Raw genomic sequence first — 20,818 nt, forward strand, 5'->3', positions numbered from 1 at the left:
CCTGTCTGGGTAAATACCCACCTGTCTGGGTCAGTGCTTACCTGTCTGGGTAAATACCCGCTTGTCTGGGTCAGTGCTTACCTGTCTGGGTAAATACCCGCTTGTCTGGGTCAGTGCTTACCTGTCTGGGTAGATTCCCACCTGTCTTGTTGGTTGCCCACTTCTTATCTCACATAGAACACAGGTCACACTTTCACAGCTCACATAGAAAGTTCAGAATTCACATAGATACTGTGGCAGATCTTCCTATACACTGACCTGAGAACTGCCTCCTTTAGAAACTTAACCGGCTTGGTCAACATGTGTTTTCTTATTTTTAAACTATTCATGAGTAAGACCCATTTTACTGTCAGTATTTGTTTATGGAGGTTTCATAGCTGTGCACTTTAGATTTCTATCCAGAGAAGTCTCCTTAGCTAGCACAAACAGGTTAGTCTAAAATGGTTTTAAATTGAGACACTGCCAGATACAACAGTGCTGCTGCCGACTAGAGATGCATTATGATGTAGTGGAATACGACATTTTGAGTGCCATTAGGCAAGACTGTTCAAGTGTACAAATATACTTAAACAAATGTACAAATATAAAATATTCATGTAAGTACATGATTAGGTTAAATTCAAAGGCTTTTCAGAGTCTTCTATCAGCAATTGTAGAGAAAGGCTTTGATGTGCAGACGTGATGTGTTTGGTCCTTGTGATGTGAAATTGGTCCTTTCCACCAATTGTCTGCCTGGACCAAGGAGTGCACAGGTGATCTGGAGTGCACAAGAATACAGGTGAACATGAGTACAGGTGCACAAGAGTACAGGTGTACATGAGTACAGGTGTACATGAGTACATGTGTACATGAGTACAGGTGTATGTTTGTGGTTGAAATAAAGGATGTGCAGGATACATCACATACTGTATATAGAGCCCACAGTGCGTGTGAAAAGAGGTGAGCAGGTGTTGAACCCACCACCCGCCACCTTCATCAGCCCTAGCTGCTTTTATTTGGAAAGGAAAAGATAGATTCTTGTATTTTCTGACAGATGGAGGATTTCACAAGGGAGATCTCAAGATCTCTGTGAGGACCAGTTGCCCTGGGGATGTTTCAGCTTCAGGGAGCGAGCTGACATTTGTGACTAGACGTCTGTCAGACTAGTCTGAGATTCAGCTAGAAACCTGCATGTCAGAAGGTGCAAAGTACAGGACTAGTAGTATCGTCAGTGTATAATCAGAGGAGAGGAGAAGTTATGGCAGGAAATGACATCATTAAGTGTAATGACTGCATGTGAATGTAAAGTGTAAAGAGAAAAGAGCCTGCAACTGAGCCTTGGGGAACACCTGTTAGCGGTGTGTGTTACTGAAACACATGAACTCAAAAATTAGCAGGGATGTCCAAATACCTGTGTGTGTGTTTCTTATATCATTGGAGTTTTCATTATCTCATTGGAGTGTGCATTATCTCATTTTGAGTTGTTTTATCGTGGGCTGGTCTGGGGTTGTGTTGCAGGTGAGGTTATCAGCTGTCTGGAAAACATTGAAACTCTTCAGGCTGTGGATCTGAGTGAGCTGACCATCACTCTGGACATCTTCGTGTTGACTTTGCCCCTAGAAATAGATGTCATGCCTTCCGATATCCACCATGACAGGCAATGCTCAAAACACCATCTCCACAGTCGCACCAGTGTTTGCTCAGAGACTTTCAGAGGAATTGTTCAGGTCACTTCATACAGTTTAGGACAGTAAGCTGCTCTTTGTGTGTAATTGTGACTGCTCTGTGTGTGTGTGTGTGTGTGTGTGTGTGTGTGTGTGTGTGTGTGTGTGTGTGTGTGTGTGTGTGTGTGTGTGTGTGTGTGTGTGTGTGTGTGTGTGTGTCCGTGTGTGTGCGCGTGAGCAGGTACACCTCTGAGAGCAGTGTGAGCCGTTCTCCTGGACAGCCGTCATCTTACCGCTGTGACGAGGAGCTCATGGACGAGCTGACCAGCGCGCATACAGCTGGTCTGGACAGGTCAGTCCTGCCCGAGTGGTTGGCACAACATTTTTTATATTATTCCACATGTCCAGTATGCTGTTCTCCAGAACAGTGATGGAACGTCATGCCTCTGCCGCAGAGTCCTTCTCTGCTCTTACCTGACACCACAGATGTGTGGTGTGTGTGCTCGCGCTCTGTGTGTGTGTAAGAGTGCATGGTGCTGACAGCGTGTTTATACCCAAACCACGTGCGATGTCTGATGTGTGTGTATTGTCTTGGGCAGTATGGCCGGAGACCCTCTCTCCAAACTCCCTCTGCCTCAGAAACAAGCTGTCTTGGCCACAATGGATGAGGTGAGTCTTTGTCATTCTGGTTGTGATTCTCTCTGTACTATTAGATTCTACAGTGAATTCTACAGTGAACAAGAAGTATTTGATCCCTTGCTGATTTTCTTCATTGGCCCACTAATAAAGACATAATCATTCTATACTTTTAATGGTAGATGTATTCTTACATGGAGAGACAGAATATTAAAAAGAAAATCCAGAAAATAAATCTAAGGAATATATATTAATTGATTTGTATTTCATGGAGTGAAATAAGTATTTGATCCCTTAGTATTCATTAGCAGTTCTGGCTTTTACAGACCAGTTAGACACTCCCAATCAACTTGTTAGCTGACCTGAAGCCACCTGTTCTCACTAATCACTTGTGTGAAAAACACCTGTCCACAGAATCAGACAGATCACACAGATTTCAAATCTCCAACATGGGTAAAACCAAAGAGCTGTCACAGGACCTCAGAGTCAGAATTGTTGACCTTCACAAAGCTGGAATGGGCTACAAAAAGATTAGTAAGGTGTTGGATGTGAAAGTAACAACTATTGGTGCAATTATCAGAAAGTTTAAAGAGTATAACATGACAATCAACAGACCTCGGCCCGGTGCTCCAAAGAAGATTTCGCCTCGTGGGGTGGCAGTGATGCTGAGAACGGTCAGAAATCGTCCTGCAACCACTCGGCAGGAGTTAGCAAATGACCTGAAGGCAGCTGGGACCACAGTTTGCAATGAAACAATTGGCAACACTTTGCGCAACAATGGATTCACATCCTGCAGTGCCCGAAAGGTACCCCTGCTGAAGAGAGCACATGTGGAGGCGCGCCTCAAGTATGCCAATGATCATTTGAAAGATGAACCAAGTTATTGGGAGAAGGTTTTGTGGTCAGACGAGACCAAAATGGAACTTTTTGGCCTCAACTCCACCCGCCATGTGTGGAGGAAGAAAAATGCTGCCTATGACCCCAAGAACACTGTGCCCACCGTCAAGCATGGAGGTGGAAGCATAATGTTTTGGGGGTGTTTCTCTGCCAAGGGTACAGGGCTACTACACCGCATCACTGGGAAGATGGATGGAGCCATGTACCGCACAATCCTGAGGGACAACCTCCTCCCCTCTGACAGGGATCTGAAAATGGGCCGTGGTTGGGTCTTCCAACATGATAACGACCCTAAACATACAGCAAAGGCAACAAAGGATTGGCTCAAGAAACATCACATTAAGGTCATGGAGTGGCCCAGCCAGTCGCCAGACCTCAATCCGATCGAAAATCTATGGAGGGAGCTGAAGGTCAGAGTTGCCAAGCGACAGCCCACCAACCTTCATGATTTAGAGAGGATCTGCAAAGAAGAGTGGGCCAAAATTCCCCCTGGTGTGTGTGCTAAACTACAACAAACGTCTCACCGCTGTGTTTGCTAACAAAGGCTTTGCCACTAAATATTGAGTGTGTTTGGCAAGAGGGATCAAATACTTATTTTCCTCATTGAAATGTAAATTAATTAAAATATATTCTTTAAAATTATATTCTGGATTTTTGTCTTGATATTCTGTCTCTCCATGTAAGGATACATCTACCATTAAAAGTATAGAATGATCATGTCTTTATTAGTGGGCCAACGAAGAAAATCAGCAAGGGATCAAATACTTCTTGGACTTACTGTATTACCACTGCAGTTGGCCTGTAAGTCAGAAATATGAGTGGTGTGTACACAAGCCATAAGTCACTCAGGGGGCTCAGTTTGGGCTTCAGACTTCTGATCGTACTGCAGTGGCTGGATTTGCAGAACCATCTGTGTAGAATTCTCTCTCTCTCTCTCTCTCTCTCTATTTATATGTTCCTCTCTCTCTCTCTCTCTCTCTCTCTCTCTCTCTCTCTCTCTCTCTCTCTCTCTCTCTCCCCCTCTCCCCCTCTGGTACAGATCCACTGGCTGTTGGAGGATGAGATCGTGTCAGCCCTCAGACTCTCCAGTGTGCTGACGTGCGCTACGCTGCAGAAGGTAGCTCACCACGTGTGTCGCTCCAGCAGGAGGCCTGGCTGCCACCATCAGGTCGTGCCCCTGCAGTTTGTCTTCGGCCCTGAACAGTCCCTGGAGAAGTTCAAAGAGGTGAAGGGACAAATTACCGCTTTATCTTTGGGTTGATTGGTTGGTTTTACCATGTTTAAAAGCAAATTTTATTTGAAATGAATATTATTTTAAAATATATGCATTCGGTGTTATTGATTTTTTTAGTGTGGAAGTCTAGTATGGAAATTATTTTCTCTTTCTGTCCCTCTCTTTCTCTCTTTCCATTTTTCTCTCTTTCTCTTTGTCTCTCTCCCTCTCTCTTTCTCTCTGCAGGAGTTCAGGAGGTTGTCCTTCCCAGGTTACCTTCTGAATGCGGAGAAGCAGGACTTCCACTACATCTCTCTGAGCAGGCAGCGTTCCCACAGACCAGAGGCTTCCCAGCAACCCCATCACAACACAGCCGGTTCCCAGGGGGTGGGGCCTCTCGCTCAGCGACCTATCCAGTCCCATGAGGCTGACAGTAGCTCCATGGCAACCGCCAATCATTTCCCACCTTCAAAAGCGCAGGAGGGTGAGGCGGAGCTTGAGGAGAAGAGTGCTGAGGTATTTTAAGATGACATTCAACCTGAATGAAAATGTTGAAATAAAAAATAAAAAGTACCATATCAGTAACTAGTCAGTATTAAACCAAGTCAGTGTTCATCTTCAGTATTTATTCTCAGGGAAAAAAGAAAACAATGCCAGTATTTCAGTCATCAACTGATTCCCAAATGATCGAATAAAGACCTTGTGAATTAAAATTTTGATTTGAATCAGTAGGTCAGTGTTGTCACCCAGTCACCACAGAATTCACTGGCTCTTTGACACCTGCTCCACTTTGTACTCCAGCAGGTTGAATGTGGGGTGGAAAGTCAGACCCAGCAACATCAGGAGGAGGAGCAGGGGGTGGAGCAGGAGGAGGTCCCAGAGGAGGAGGAGGCGGGGCCTGTGGTCACCGTCTCAGTGAGTGATGGCCATTCTGAGCGTTCGGACCTGGCCCGGGTCACATCGGTCGACTCAGATGATGGACAATCTCAAAACACCAATCAGCAGCCGTCCAGCAGTACCGACCATGTCACTGACCCCGCCTCCCCACCCAAAACACCCTCCTCCATCAGCCTGGTTGAGCTTGTGCAGTCTGCCACACACAGTGAGTGTTACCCAGCTGTGGCATACGAGGCTCTGCTGTAGAAACAAGCTCCTGGTAGCCTTGTGTTTCTTATTAATGACTAATCGTTACTTATTAATGATTAATAATTAATTAATAATTAATGATGAGGCACTAGTCTGCTCTGAGCTGTCGATACTTGAATATCTATGAAGATTTTTAAGTCCTCCAGGTCATTGACCTGATCGAATTCTTAGCTTGTACGTGATCATATAGACTACCAGAGAGGGCTGTGAGCAGTGACTCTCAGTCCTGGGAGACCCCGACGCTCCTGGTAGTTCCTCACTGAGTGGAAATGTCAGAGTGGCAGCAAAAACACTAAAGCGTAGAGGGCATTCCCAGGATGGACCCTCCTGCAGGTGTTGGTGGAGAACAGGATATAAGGATTTGATTGGTTAAAGGGACTTGCATAAATTAATGGTATAACTTTGATGTTTCCTCAGAGATGTAAACATCCTGCCAAGGTTTTATTCTGCCTGCTTGTCTGAGTGCATTAACAAAGTTGGAAAAAGGTCCTGGGGTGGATATTTGTCGTCCTCAACCTGAGCTGTGTGTGTTTATCAGGCAGCGGGAAACCGAGACCCAGCCGTGTACAGAGTGTCGTCTCCAGCCAAGGGAGCCTGGACTCGGACATGCTGGGTAAAACGTCCTCCCACAGCACTGAAGACACACACACACACACCTGGAACACATCACGCTCTCATGACTACCTGTGTGTGTGTGTGTGTGTGTGTGTGTGTGTGTGTGTGTGTGTGTGTGTGTGTGTGTGTGTGTGTGTGTGTGTGTGCGTGTGCGTGTGCATATGAATCTGCATCAAAGGTTATGATGGAGGAAGCAGTGATTCAGAATGTGATGATGGTCCCACTGTGGATGAACTGGAGACTCTGAGACCTCTTATGCCCGACTTCTGGCTCATCATCCGAATCGACCATGACAGGGTGGAGGTGTTCTCTCACTCCAGGTCAGCAGAGCTCACCACACCCACTCATGCTGTACCTCAGCTACACCCATACTGTACCCCAGCTACACTCACACTGTACCCCAGCTACACCCACACACACTGTACCCCAGCTACACCCACTCACACTGTACCCCAGCTACACTCACACTGTACCCCAGCTACACTCACACTGTACACCAACTACACTCACACTGTACACCAACTACACTCACACTGTACACCAACAACTACACCCACTCACACTGTACCCCAGGTACACTCATACTGTACCCCAGCTACACCCACTCACACTGTACCCCAGCTACACTCATACTGTACCCCAGCTCCACCCACATGCACTGTATAGTGAATTGCTCGCACTGTAAAGCAATTGTTCTGTTCGCACTTTACAGGGACCCACTCACACTGTACCAGTGAGCCTCTGACAATGTACAGCAACCTATGACCTATTTACAGAATAAGTCTGACCTTATACACTATACAGTCTGTACTCACACAATACAGTCACCCTGTCATACTATACAGTCAGTCTGTCACACGATAGTCACCCTGTCATACTATACAGTATGTACTCACACTGTAAAGGCACACTGTAGTCTGTACTCACACTGTACAGTCACACTGTCACTCTGTAGTCTGTACTCATACTGTACTGTCACACTGTAGTCTGTACTCACACTGTACAGTCACATTGTAGTCTGTACTCACACTGTATAGTCACACTGTCACACTGTAGTCTGTACTCACACTGTATAGTCACACTGTCACACTGTAGTCTGTACTCACACTGTATAGTCACACTGTCACACTGTAGTCTACTCACTATTAATGGGACTGTCACACCATTCCTCTGTTCAGATAAAATATGGGAGGTCCTGGTGATTGTTGCAGACACTGATTACTATTACAAGCAGTCGCTATTTCTTTTAAATCTGATAAATACCTGTGGAACCTTCACTGGGTCTTTGGGAGACAGAAGTCATGTGTCATAGTGTAACAATGTTATGCACATTACATTAAACTAGTAAGAGTCACATGTCTGTGCAAATTACACAGGTGTCACTCACTCATGACTTATTGTAATTTCAGTTTTTTTGTTGGATAATATTTAACCATAGTGTGGGGAACAAAGGTGCCAACTGAGCGTTCTTAAAGGAGCAACAGGAGGAGTCATAGTTCCCAGTGGCAGTAGTAATTACTAAGAACCCCAGACGTGTTGTTTTTTTATCCAGGGTGCAATGGTTTCAGGCTGGGACCTCACTACACTCACTACTTTGTCCAGTGTCTCATTTGTCCTGTCCTCTCACTACACTCAGACCTTTGTCCAGTGTCTCATTTGTCCTGTCCTCTCACTACACTCAGACCTTTGTCCAGTGTCTCATTTGTCCTGTCCTCTCACTACACTCAGACCTTTGTCCAGTGTCTCATTTGTCCTGTCCTCTCACTACACTCACTACTTTGTCCAGTGTCTCATTTGTCCTGTCCTCTCACTACACTCAGACCTTTGTCCAGTGTCTCTTTTGTTCTGTCCTCTCACTACACTCAGACCTTTGTCCAGTGTCTCATTTGTCCTGTCCTCTCACTACACTCAGACCTTTGTCCAGTGTCTCATTTGTCCTGTCCTCTCACTACACTCAGACCTTTGTCCAGTGTCTCATTTGTCCTGTCCTCTCACTACACTCAGACCTTTGTCCAGTGTCTCATTTGTCCTGTCCTCTCACTACACTCAGACCTTTGTCCAGTGTCTCATTTGTCCTGTCCTCTCACTACACTCAGACCTTTGTCCAGTGTCTCATTTGTCCTGTCCTCTCACTACACTCAGACCTTTGTCCAGTGTCTCATTTGTCCTGTCCTCTCACTACACTCAGACCTTTGTCCAGTGTCTCATTTGTCCTGTCCTCTCACTACACTCAGACCTTTGTCCAGTGTCTCTTTTGTTCTGTCCTCTCACTACACTCAGACCTTTGTCCAGTGTCTCATTTGTCCTGTCCTCTCACTACACTCAGACCTTTGTCCAGTGTCTCTTTTGTTCTGTCCTCTCACTACACTCAGACCTTTGTCCAGTGTCTCATTTGTCCTGTCCTCTCACTACACTCAGACCTTTGTCCAGTGTCTCATTTGTCCTGTCCTCTCACTACACTCAGACCTTTGTCCAGTGTCTCATTTGTCCTGTCCTCTCACTACACTCAGACCTTTGTCCAGTGTCTCATTTGTCCTGTCCTCTCACTACACTCAGACCTTTGTCCAGTGTCTCATTTGTCCTGTCCTCTCACTACACTCAGACCTTTGTCCAGTGTCTCATTTGTCCTGTCCTCTCACTACACTCAGACCTTTGTCCAGTGTCTCATTTGTCCTGTCCTCTCACTACACTCAGACCTTTGTCCAGTGTCTCTTTTGTCCTGTCCTCTCACTACACTCAGACCTTTGTCCAGTGTCTCATTTGTCCTGTCCTCTCACTACACTCAGACCTTTGTCCAGTGTCTCATTTGTTCTGTCCTCTCACTACATTCAGACCTTTGTCCAGTGTCTCATTTGTCCTGTCCTCTCACTACATTCAGACCTTTGTCCAGTGTCTCATTTGTCCTGTCCTTCCGTTTGTCAGGGGTTCTACCAGTGGAAAGGAGGATAGGACTAGCGATGATGAAGAGGAAGAAATCCCAGAGTACCTTCGTCTTCATCAGCTCATCGTGAGGAAGATTGGGGAGCTCTGCAGAATTGTCAACCAGGTGAGTGTCCGGGGGTTCTGGAGTGTCCGGACATGACTGATCTCAGATACTTGACACATTGGCATAACATAACAAACCATTAATCATTTCAATTAAACAGATTTTAAGAATGCCAGTTTTTAATGTCATTAAATGTTTAAGCACAGTTTATAGCAATGTAATCGTAATATCAGGATGTTGGACATGTGCTGTCCAGCCTGTACACTGAGCCTAACCATCGCTGTTTCTCCACAGCGACTCCTGCTGCAAGACCTTCACGACAGTCATGTGTGTAACTCACTCCTGGTGGCCGAAAGTGAGGAAGACATATGGAAAAATGAATCGATGTACAGGCAGAGAATAGCCAACTCTGACGGTAACCACGCTGTGCTACAGATACGCACGCTTCACTTACTCACACACTCACAAACACACACACACACACACACTCAGAAAGTACCTAGTGGAAGATCATAGGTGATGAAGAGCAGGTTCTTATTGATCCACATCTACTCTCTGTCTGTTGCGCTCCAGTGTTTATAAATGAATTGAATCCAGGAGTCTGTTAGAGTCGAGAGACTTCAGCAGGTCTTCAGCACTGGACTGTCAGTGCAGCCACTGACGCTTACTACGGGCACACACTGAAATCTGTCTCACTCTCTGTCTGTCTCTCTCCCTCTGCCTTTCTCCTCTCACGCTTCTCTTTTGCTTTTTTTTTCTCCCTCTTTCTCTCGCTCTCTGTCTCTCTCACACATTTCTTGATTGTCTTTTTTTTACTCTCTTCCACTCTGTCCATCTTTCTCTATGATTTCCTTCTTTCTCTCCCCCCCCCCCTCTCTCTCTCTCTCTTTCTCTCTCTCTCTCTCTCTCTCTCTCTCTCTCTCTCCCCATGTCTCATAGACTATAATGCTGATGAGACCTACCAACCAAGAGACTACCTGGCAGCAACTATGCACTTCATCCCGGGGTACTTTGCGTGTGATGTGGTGTGGAGCACCGTCATACACATCCACCCACGCCTTAAGATGGGGCCCAATATGGGTGTGGCTCGGGGTGAGTAGCACAGACCCACCTGGTCAGTCATGCAGCCTCACACGGTCCACGTCGTGACTGCACACACAGGCAAGAGCACCGCCGAACACTGATTGATCGGCCTTCACACTGACTCTTATTCTGGAACCTTCTAGAATGGCTGTGTTTGCAGGACACTGGGTTAGGTGTGAGGTGGGCTTTCAGACCTCGTGTGTGTGTGTGTGTGTGTGTGTGTGTGTGTGTGTGTGTGTGTGTGTGTGTGTGTGTGTGTGTGTGTGTGCGTGTGTGTGTGCGTGCGTGCGTGCTCCTCAGCACACCTTGTCCTGACTGGTAACAAGGACACACAGTGTCACTGATGTGAAGCACCAAGTTATTTCAGTGCCCCAGTGGTGAGAGGGGGGAGAGAGAGGGAGGGAGGCAGACAGACAGACAGTGAGAAGGAGGGAAGGAGAGAGAGACAGACAGATAGACAGACATGGGAGGGAAAGAGAGGGAAAAGGAGAAAGACTGAGAGGGAGAGAAAATATAAATAGCCATGTCCGTAAGGTGCTTCAAACACAAGAGTCTGTTCTGCCCCTGCTAACTAATGACCTCTGTGACACTGTGTGCACAACGCTGTTGGATAGTGTACAACTGCTTGGTTTGACTTCCTGGGTGATGTGAAGAGTCACAACATTTTTCCCGTCTGTCTTTATCTGTCCACCAGCCATCCAGGCTCTGAAGTCGGTACTGAGTGCCTTCTGCGTGGTCAACCGCAAGAACATGTTTGTGTACCAGGAGCGCACAACCAAGTCGGTGTTCTACCTCAGGTTGGTGCAGACATACTGCAGGTTAAGATGGTGGTCCTACTTCAGGTTAATATGGTGGTTAATACTCTCTCTCCCTCTCTTTCCCTCCCTCTCTCTCTCCCTCTCTTTCCCTCCCTCTCTCTCTCCCTCCCCCCTCTCTCTCTCCAGGCTATCAGAGACCTCTCAGGCAGGTCCAGGGAGGTACACTGAACTGGATGCCCCTGCTCCCCGGTCTGTTGCCCTGACTCGGAGTCAGGAACCTCTGTGCTCCGAGGACATCTCGGTATTCTTCACAATCTGCCTCTTCTCATCACCATCTCTCCCACAAGCTTCTCCCCGTGATCACAGTCTTAGTCATGGCAACTTAAAATTAATTAAGGGCAAATCCCGTAACAAAGTTTTACTGGTTCCCTCTGGTTCAGTCTTTTGTCTCTTAACCAAAGCAGTGGGTGTGGTGTAGCTATCAATGCATTTAAACTATGAGGAGGCGTCTGCAGTAAATCAAATGCTGTGCCCTGTGCTTCACTCACTGTCTGCACACGTTCTCACCGCTTGAGTTTGATTGTGGTATTGACCTTGCACATCAAGCATCGGGGAACCCCAACCCCCAGGAGTCATCACGTCTGGCCGGGCCCAGTTCACTCCTGCTGAGCGGGTGATTTACCTTCTGAATGGTGCTGTTGCCAGCTGTCCTTGAGAACGCAGGACTCGTGCGTCTCTGAGACACTCTGCGTCAGCAGAAAACTGCAAGAAATTCAGGGCTGATGGACTTTGTGAGAGAGCCTGAGAATACCTGTGGTGTTTGAGTGAGTGTGTTTGTGCATATGTGTGTGCGTATGTGCGCGTGTGTGTGTTTAAAAAGGTTTTGTAATTACATTTCCAGGGTTCTCGGTCATCTCTGGAGGGCTCAAGGCCAGTGGGACAGGTAGACAAACACATCCTGCTACTGGTACATGGAGTTGGACATGCAGGTGAGAGAGAGGAGTGTGTGTGCGTGCATGTGTGTGAATTTGTGTCTTCTCTCTGTCTGGCTGCCCACACACAACAGAAAAGATTCGTTTTGGCACCTTGCTAAACTGCAGTACCACTCATGGCCTGGTAGGGGTCACTGCTGTTCTTCTGTATCCTTCTTGCTCCAAGGGCCATGATGTCATCATTTGTCTCTCCCCTCTCTCTCTCTCTCTCTCTCTTTCTCTCTCTGTTTCTCTCGCTGTTTCTCTATCTCTATCTCTCTCCCTCTCTTTCTCCATCTGAAAGTTCGGAGTTGAGACAATAAAAGTGATTTATTATGCTCCTCCTGTTTCTTCTGCAACTTTTTTATTTATTTATCAGGCTTTTTGTTTACAGGAGTCTGAGGTTTTCCTCGTATCTCTGTTTTCTGCCTTAAGTTTGTGTATCATTACAGGACTCCAGACACCTGTGCTGATTTCTGTAGTCTGAGCTAAAGATGAGAGCCCAGTTTAACTTGGCAAAATGTAGAAAGTGTTTTAATTGAAGAGTTATGATGTTCCTGTAGTGAATGCAGAAAGACCTTGAGCTGCATTTGAATGCTCTTAGAAATCCCACCTTTGGGGGGGGGGGGGGGGGGGGTGTGAGGGGGAGGGGGGGGTGTGAGGGGGAGGGCTCATTGGGCCTGTCTGTGCTCTGATCGGCAGGTCCGGAGATCACAGATGAACTAGTGAAGGTTCTGAGGAAGCGGCTGGACGAGACCACCCTTGACATCATCACTGTGATGTTGGTCAGGAATTGTAAACTGACCCCTGCAGATGTGGAGGTAGATTTTTTAACTCCTCTCTTTATTCAATGGCATGATATGAAAGTCTTTACTCTGTTGCTGTTACTCTGTTGCTCTGTAACTCTGTTGCTGTTATGCTGTTACTCTGTTACGGTTTCCCAACAAGCCGCAGGCCATTTCTGCTGGTCTAATTCACCTCTGCTGGTCTAGCACATCTCTGCTGGACTAATTCATCTCTGCTGGTCTAACTCATCTCTGCTGGTCTAACTCCTCTCTGCTGGACTAAGTCATCTCTGCTGGTCTAGCTCATCTCTGCTGGTCTAGCTCATCTCTGCTGGTCTAGCTCATCTCTGCTGGTCTAGCTCATCTCTGCTGGTCTATCTAATTTCTGCTGGTCTAGCTCATCTCTGTTGGTCTAACTCATCTCTGCTGGACTAACTCATCTCTGCTGGTCTAACTCATCTCTGGTAGTCTAACTCCTCTCTGCTGGTCTAACTCCTCTCTGCTGGTCTAACTCCTCTCTGCTGGTCTAACTCCTCTCTGCTGGTCTAACTCCTCTCTGCTGGTCTAACTCCTCTCTGCTGGTCTAACTCCTCTCTGCTGGTCTAAATTATCTCTGCTGGTCTATCTCATCTCTGCTGGACTAACTCATCTGCTGGTCTATCTCATCTCTGCTGGTCTATCTCATCTCTGCTGGTCTATCTCATCTCTGCTGGTCTATCTCATCTCTGCTGGTCTAACTCCTCTCTGCTGGTCTAACTCATCTCTGGTGGTCTAACTAATCTCTGGTAGTCTAACTCCTCTCTGCTGGTCTAACTTCTCTCTGCTGGTCTAACTTCTCTCTGCTGGTCTAACTTCTCTCTGCTGGTCTAAATCCTCTCTGCTGGTCTAAATCCTCTCTGCTGGTCTAGCTCATCTCTGCTGGTCTAGCTCATCTCTGCCGGTCTAGCTCAACTCTGCCGGTCTAGCTAATCTCTGCTGGTCTAACTCATCTCTGAGGGTCTAGCTCATCTCTGCTGGTCTAGCTCATCTCTGCTGGTCTAACTCATCTCTGCTGGTCTAACTCATCTCTGCTGGTCTAACTCATCTCTGCTGGTCTAGCTCATCTCTGCTGGTCTAACTCATCTCTGCTGGTCTAGCTCATCTCTGCTGGTCTAGCTCATCTCTGAGGTTCTAGCTCATCTCTGAGGGTCTAGCTCATCTCTGAGGGTCTAGCTCATCTCTGCTGGTCTAGCTCATCTCTGCTGGTCTAACTCATTTCTGCTGGTCTAACTCATCTCTGAGGGTCTAGCTCATCTCTGCTGGTCTAACTCATCTCTGCTGGTCTAGCTCATCTCTGAGGTTCTAGCTCATCTCTGCTGGTCTAGCTCATCTCTGCTGGTCTAACTCATCTCTGCTGGTCTAACTCATCTCTGAGGGTCTAGCTCATCTCTGCTGGTCTAACTCAGCTGTGGTTGATGTAGCTTTGTGCGTTCAGGCCTTTTGTTTTGCTTTGGTTATTTTGCTGTTTGGGACTCTGCACCAAAGTGTGTGTGTGGGTGTGTGTGTGTGTGTGTTTGGGTGTGTGTGTGTGCGTGCGCACTTCTGTTCAGAGCACACACACTGGAGAGACAACAGGATTATATGCAGATAATTGACCATTTATTGCATTTGTAGCCTCTGTGGTCTGAGCTCAACATTCCTCATTTTTTAAAGCTGGTTTTCTCTCTTTCTTTCTCTCTCTTCCTCCTCTCATCTCTCCCCCCCTCTCTCTCCCCCCCACCTCTCTCTCTCTCTCTGTCTCTCTTTGTCTCTCTCTGTCTCTCTCTCTCTCTCTCTCTCTCTCCCCCTCTCCAGTTTATCCAGCCTCCGGGTTCTGCAGCTACGGAGGTGATGGAGTTTCTGCTGCCTCACTACAGTGTTCAGTGGATGCCGGCCCTGGCCCACTATCTGCGACAGAACCTGCTCATTTTCCTGCACATCCCCAAATACACAGACAGCAACATGGAGCACCATTTCAAGGTACCTGCCCTGTCCCTGCTGCTCAGACCCGTTCGAGATCAGTTTGCGTTCAGGCACAGTGTTCACAGGCTGGACAATCATCTGTTATCTAGATGTGAGGTGAAAAGTTAACATTTTTGAATTGGCACATAAATAAATGCAAGAATTAATCCTAAAAACTCACAATAAAAGATGGACTGAGGTTCGCATTATGCATAGGAGGCATAGTTATTTGGACAAGCCAAAATATTTTCTGAAAAGGTCAGATTTTGCAAAACATTTGGAGTATGTCAGTTATGTCAGTGCCTTTTATGTCTCCATCTGGGCACAATCTTCTATTATCCCCCTTTCATTTTCCCTCTCTTATTCTGTCCCTCTCTCCATCTCTCTTCCTCTTCCTCTCTCTGTAGCATCACTTCCATGTGAACAGTGAGCTGCCTGACTCTGATATCTACCTCTACAATAAGCCAGGGGGACAGGGCACAGGAGGCAAAGGTAATGAACCCCACGCAGCACGACTCAACACGACTCTACAAGACTCAGCACAGTCTGGGGCAGTCATGGCCTGGTGGTTAGGGAACTGGTCTTGTGATCCGAGGGTCGTGGGTTCGATTCCCAGACCTGAGGCCATGACTGAGGTGCCCCTGAGCAAGGCCCTTAACCCTCAATTGCTCACTTGTATAAAAAATGAGATAAAGTGCAGAGTCGCTCTGGATATGCCAAATGCCATAAATGTAAATGTAACACGACCCTACGAGACTCAGCACGACCCTACGAGACTCAGCACGACCCTACGAGACTCAGCACGACTCTACGAGACTCAGCACGACTCTACGAGACTCAGCACGACTCTACGAGACTCAGCACGAATCTACGAGACTCAGCACGAATCTACGAGACTCAGCACGACTCTACGAGACTCAGCACGACTCAGCACGACTGTATGACTCAGCACGACTCTACGAGACTCAACACGACTCTACGAGACTCAACACGACTCTACGAGACTCAGCACGACTCTACGAGACTCAGCATGACTCTGTATGACTCAGCACGACTCTGTATGACTCAGCACGACTCTGTATGACTCAGCACGACTCTGTATGACTCAGCACGACTCTGTATGACTCAGCACGACTCTGTATGACTCAGCACGACTCTGTATGACTCAGCACGACTCTACGAGACTCAGCACGACTCTACGAGACTCAGCACGACTCTACGAGACTCAGCACGACTCCACACGACCCAGCATGACTCAGCACCACCTCTGTCTCTTTGTGCTCTGTATTCTCTCTCCTCCTTTGCAGTTCTTCTTTATTTGCTCCTCATGTCTCACTCTTTCAGTGGGTGTCTCGTTCTGTGGTTTGATTTGCTGGCATGTGCAGTACACACTAAATCTCACTCCCCACCTGAAAGCCACACCCCATGTTTGTTTACCTTTCCGCAGTAATTTATAGTTGGTTTATCCCCCCGGATCACTTATGCATAACAGCATTCTACCTCCCAACCCCCTTCCCCCTCATCTCTTTCTCTCTCCCCCTCATCTCTCTCCTCCTCATCTCTCTCTCTCTCCCCCCCCCCCCTCATCTCTCACTGTCTCTCTCCCTCTCATCTCTTACTGTCTCTCTCCCCCTCATCTCTCTCTCTCCTCTCATCTCCTCTCTGTCTCTGTTTCTCTCTCCTCCTCTCTTTCTCTCTCATCTCCTCTCTCTGTCTCTGTTTCTCTCTGTCTCTCTCCTTCTCTCTCTGTCCCCTCCCTCTTTCTGTCTCTCTCTCCTTCTCTCTCTGTCCCCTCTCTCTCTGTCTTTCTCCCTCCCTCCATCCCTCTCTCTCTTGCCATTATGCTATGATGAAGTGCTGTGTGGTGTCAGATTTTGCTGACCTGTCACTGCTCTGTTTATTATTACACACCTCTGAGTCAATTATTTTCTGACTGCCACCGCTCATAAATTCCAAACAGCAGCTACCTGGTTAAGGGTGGAGACACCTGTAGAGTCCTCTGTCCTCAGAGTCCAACCTGTCTCTGCACCCGGAGAAGGATGGACACACAGGTCTGAGAACTATTTGAAGCATTTTGGTAGAGTTTTTTGTCTGACCACATCAAACCCACAAATGACCTGGACTTGAGGTGCAGGTGAGGTGCAGGTGAGGTACAGGTGATGTGCAGGTGAGGTGCAGGTGAGGTGCAGGTGAGGTGCAGGTGAGGTGCAGGTGATGTGCAGGTGAGGTGCAGGTGAGGTGCAGGTGATGTGCAGGTGAGGTACAGGTGAGGTGCAGGTGAGGTGCAGGTGAGGTGCAGGTGAGGTACAGGTGAGGTGCAGGTGAGGTGCAGGTGAGGTACAGGTGAGGTGCAGGTGAGGTGCAGGTGAGGTGCAGGTGATGTGCAGGTGAGGTGCAGGTGAGGTACAGGTGAGGTGGTGAGAGTGATGGGGAAGACGGTAATGCTGTCATTCTCACCCAGAGAACAGCGGTAATGCAGTGTGAATTGGGGTCTTAGCTAAAGTGGGATGTTGCCTCAAGCTCACTTCTGCCTCCGCTAGTGTGGATGTTCTGTGGCAGATCCTGGGCGTGTGGTGCTCGAACACACCTATGGTTTTCTCAGGGAGCTCTAGAGAAGATCCATGCTGGGAGCTCTAGAGAAGATCCTTGCTGGGAGCTCTAGAGAAGATCCTTGCTGGGAGCTCTAGAGAAGATCCATGCTGGGGGAGCTCTAGAGAAGATCCATGCTGGGAGCTCTAGAGAAGATCCATGCTGGGAGCTCTAGAGAAAGATCCTTGCTGGGAGCTCTAGAGAAGATCCATGCTGGGAGCTCTAGAGAAGATCCATGCTGGGGAGCTCTAGAGAAGATCCTTGCTGGGAGCTCTAGAGAAGATCCTTGCTGGGAGCTCTAGAGAAGATCCGTGCTGGGAGCTCTAGAGAAGATCCTTGCTGGGAGCTCTAGAGAAGATCTGTGCTTGGAGCTCTAGAGGAGACCCGTGCTAGGAGCATGGTGTGAAAAAACCATGGCAACCTCAGCTTGGGGGGGGGGGGGGGGGGGGGGGGGGGGGAGTCCAGTGCAGTGGCAACAAAGCAGTGGAGGCGTTGCTAGGTGATAATTGGCTGTCAGGCCAGCCAGGTCTGTTTTTAACAGTGTATGTTCTGCAGTTCTTGACGTTCCTCAAAAGTGCTTTTACTAAGTTTGATTTTAATTAATGGTTTATTATATTAGATTTTATATATTTTGGGAAGATTTTCCCAGAATCCAGATCTTGCGTAGAGTCGCAGCCAGACTTGTTGAGTGGTGTCTCATATGATCTGGTCAGTGTGCATGTTGTCAGTGTAATGCAGGCAGCTGCGTGGAGGTTTAGACCAGCTGCTGCTGTATAAGGACGAGACACTACAGTCAAACATTCACAGCAGATTTACCATAAATGGAATATGAACCTTTCCTCATAGTACCTGAACACAGGGTTAACAAACATGCCTGCTAAAGGCAGTCTTTGCACTCATATGGTATCAATTTAGGGTACCTTTAAAGATCACCTTTAGGGTCCCTTTAATGATCACCTTTAGGGTCCCTTTAAGATCACCTTTTGTGTCCATATATTTCCTTTATTTAGACAGGACAATCTCTTGAGGCTTACAGACTCCATTTACAAGAGAGACCTGTTTTTTTAAAAAACAACAATATAAAAAGGTTATACAGAAACATATACATACAAATCATTACAATTTACATGCAGTAACGTCAAAGAATAAACTTTCATTTAAAACAAGTGCAAGTGCCTATAAATGTATTTTCCAGATCTTTCAATATCATTTTAAATTCGCCAAGTGTAACCAAACTGGACAGCTTCTGATTCCGCTGAAGCATGTTCCAGATGGAGGGACCAGAGTAAGAGAAAGCCTTTTTACCAAGTTCAGAACGAACCAACGGAACACTGAATGTAATATAGTCTTGGGAGCGAAGGCTATGATGTTGCTGTTTACGTAAAGATAACCTGACAAATATGATGGTACCAGACGCAGAATAGATTTGTAAATAAATATGTACCAATGTAGAAGCCTACGATTGTGTAGAGAAGGGCCTTTACTAAAGAGTATAATGTACAATGATGTGTGAAAGCTTTAGTGCCTGTGATAAATCTAAGAGCTCCATGGTAGACAGCATCCAACATTTCGCAATGAGCGGGCTGAGGCATTCATATACACAATATCCCCATAGTCTAACAGACTCATAAAAGTAGCAGAAACCACCAATTACCCCCAACCGTCATTATTTCTTATGTGAGGTCTAACTGCTCGGTAATTGTTGCTATGGGGGAACTGTGAGTGCAGGTTATTACTGTAGGGGGGCTCAGCATGAGTCTCTGAAGAGTTCGAGAACAACCTGATCTCTGTCTGCTGAGGAGTAATAGTCAGGTGGAGATGGTGTGTGTGTGTGTGTGTGTGTGTGTGTGTGTGTGTGTGTGTGTGGTGTGTGTGTGTGTGTGTGTGTGTGTGTGTGTGCAGACAGAGTGGATGGTGGTGTACGCAACCCCAAGCTTCTTTGAGCTGATAAAGTGACAGCTCATTTAAACCTTCCAACGGCTGCTGTATTTGGCCAAGATTCTCCCATTTTTCTTTTTTTCATTGAAGATTTACTGTGTGAGGATGTGCGCTTCTCTGTCCTGGTGCGAGGCTGTGGGTGGGGCTGGGAGCTGTGTTGCAGGGGCTGTGGGTGGGTCTGTGAGCTGTGTGGGAGGGGCTGTGGGTGGGTCTGTGAGCTGTGTGGGAGGGGTCGGTGCTGGGAGCTGTGAGGGTGGGTCTGTGATCTGTGTGGGAGTGGGTGGGGCTGGAGCTGTGTGGGAGGGGGTGGGTCTGTGAGCTGTGTGGGAGGGGCTGTGGGTGGGTCTGTTAGCTGTGTGGGAGGGGGCAGTGCTGAGAGCTCTGTGGGTGGGTCTGTGATCTGTGTGGGAGGGGTCGGTGCTGAGAGCTCTGTGGGTGGGTCTGTGATCTGTGTGGGAGGGGGTCGGTGCTGAGAGCTCTGTGGGTGGGTCTGTGATCTGTGTGGGAGTGGGTGGGGCTGGGAGCTGTGTGGGGAGGGGGTGGGTCTGTGAGCTGTGTGGGAGGGGCTGTGGGTGGGTCTGTTAGCTGTGTGGGAGGGGGGGCGGTGCTGAGAGCTCTGTGGGTGGGTCTGTGATCTGTGTGGGAGGGGGCGGGGCTAGGAGCTGTGGTGGGAGGGGGTGGGGCTGTGTGGGAGGGGGCGGGGCTAGAGCTGTGTGGGAGGCTGGCACTGCTAACTGCTCCATTAGGGCTCCAGCAGCACATGAGCTGACCACAGTATCTCCACAAAGCCCTGAATGAGAGCGCTGAGCTGCGTCTCCTGACTAGACTGTGTACTAACTCAACACACACAGTTCTGTAAAGATGTACAAGATTCATGTCTGAATGTGGTTTTGATGCGTAAGACATTTAGCACTTCAGTTAACCAGTACACTGGTTAACACTACACAAGAAATGATGCAAGATAAAAAAAAATGCAGAGGGATTATGGGATGTCTTGGGGAGTATGTTCTGTTGGGGATGTAAAGCTGGGGGTGGAGGTGTGCCTTCATCAGCTCCTCTTCATCATCTCCTTCATCAGCCGCTGCAAGCTTGAATGAAACTGCTTCACCAAGGGAGGGGCCCTCACCGAGGGAGGGGCCCTCACCGAGGGTGCATGTGTGGCTGGGGGCTATTCAGTTTAATGTTACTATTTTCTGTTTTTTGACCCTTTTTACAGACGCACTATTACAAAACACTGTTATGAAACAGATACGAGACAGAGGTCTCTGGGGAGAGAGAGTGAAGCAAAAGGTTTTGAGATCCTTTGTTTATCTCTCTGGCCCTGATTCATAATGTATTGCAGATCTTAAATGAGAGACAGTTCAGGTTGAATCTACCACTGATCTGTGTTCAGATGCATCTTGGGAACCTGATCTCTGGTTTCCTGTCCATCAGTCTCCCTCTCTCCTCCTCTGTCTACATTTCATTCTGTGTGTATGTCGGTGTTGATGTGCTCTCCTCTCCTCTCCTTCCTCTCCCCTCTCTCCCCTCTTCTCCCCATCCCTCTCCTCTCCTCTCTCCTCTCTTCTCTCCTCCCCT

The 20,818-nt window shown here is 47.7% G+C and overlaps 1 protein-coding gene across 1 annotated transcript in view; it reads left to right on the top strand.

Annotated features, from left to right (window-relative positions):
• LOC143491442 (KICSTOR complex protein SZT2-like) overlaps positions 1-15,757 on the top strand; it is a 41,419-nt gene extending 25,662 nt beyond the window's left edge. The window contains exons 34-51 of the mRNA XM_076990451.1: positions 1,498-1,636; positions 1,885-1,995; positions 2,243-2,312; positions 4,216-4,401; positions 4,636-4,905; positions 5,191-5,491; positions 6,074-6,148; positions 6,329-6,470; positions 9,073-9,196; positions 9,431-9,551; positions 10,076-10,228; positions 10,914-11,016; positions 11,164-11,278; positions 11,879-11,966; positions 12,651-12,769; positions 14,567-14,731; positions 15,121-15,281; positions 15,475-15,757. Of these exons, the coding sequence (XP_076846566.1) occupies positions 1,498-1,636; positions 1,885-1,995; positions 2,243-2,312; positions 4,216-4,401; positions 4,636-4,905; positions 5,191-5,491; positions 6,074-6,148; positions 6,329-6,470; positions 9,073-9,196; positions 9,431-9,551; positions 10,076-10,228; positions 10,914-11,016; positions 11,164-11,278; positions 11,879-11,966; positions 12,651-12,769; positions 14,567-14,731; positions 15,121-15,281; positions 15,475-15,757 (2,726 nt within the window). The remainder of the gene's footprint in view (positions 1-1,497; positions 1,637-1,884; positions 1,996-2,242; positions 2,313-4,215; positions 4,402-4,635; positions 4,906-5,190; positions 5,492-6,073; positions 6,149-6,328; positions 6,471-9,072; positions 9,197-9,430; positions 9,552-10,075; positions 10,229-10,913; positions 11,017-11,163; positions 11,279-11,878; positions 11,967-12,650; positions 12,770-14,566; positions 14,732-15,120; positions 15,282-15,474) is intronic.
• The last annotated feature ends 5,061 nt before the right edge of the window (positions 15,758-20,818 follow it).

Source organism: Brachyhypopomus gauderio, unplaced genomic scaffold (assembly GCF_052324685.1).
Source record: "Brachyhypopomus gauderio isolate BG-103 unplaced genomic scaffold, BGAUD_0.2 sc75, whole genome shotgun sequence".
Lineage (NCBI taxonomy): Eukaryota > Metazoa > Chordata > Actinopteri > Gymnotiformes > Hypopomidae > Brachyhypopomus > Brachyhypopomus gauderio.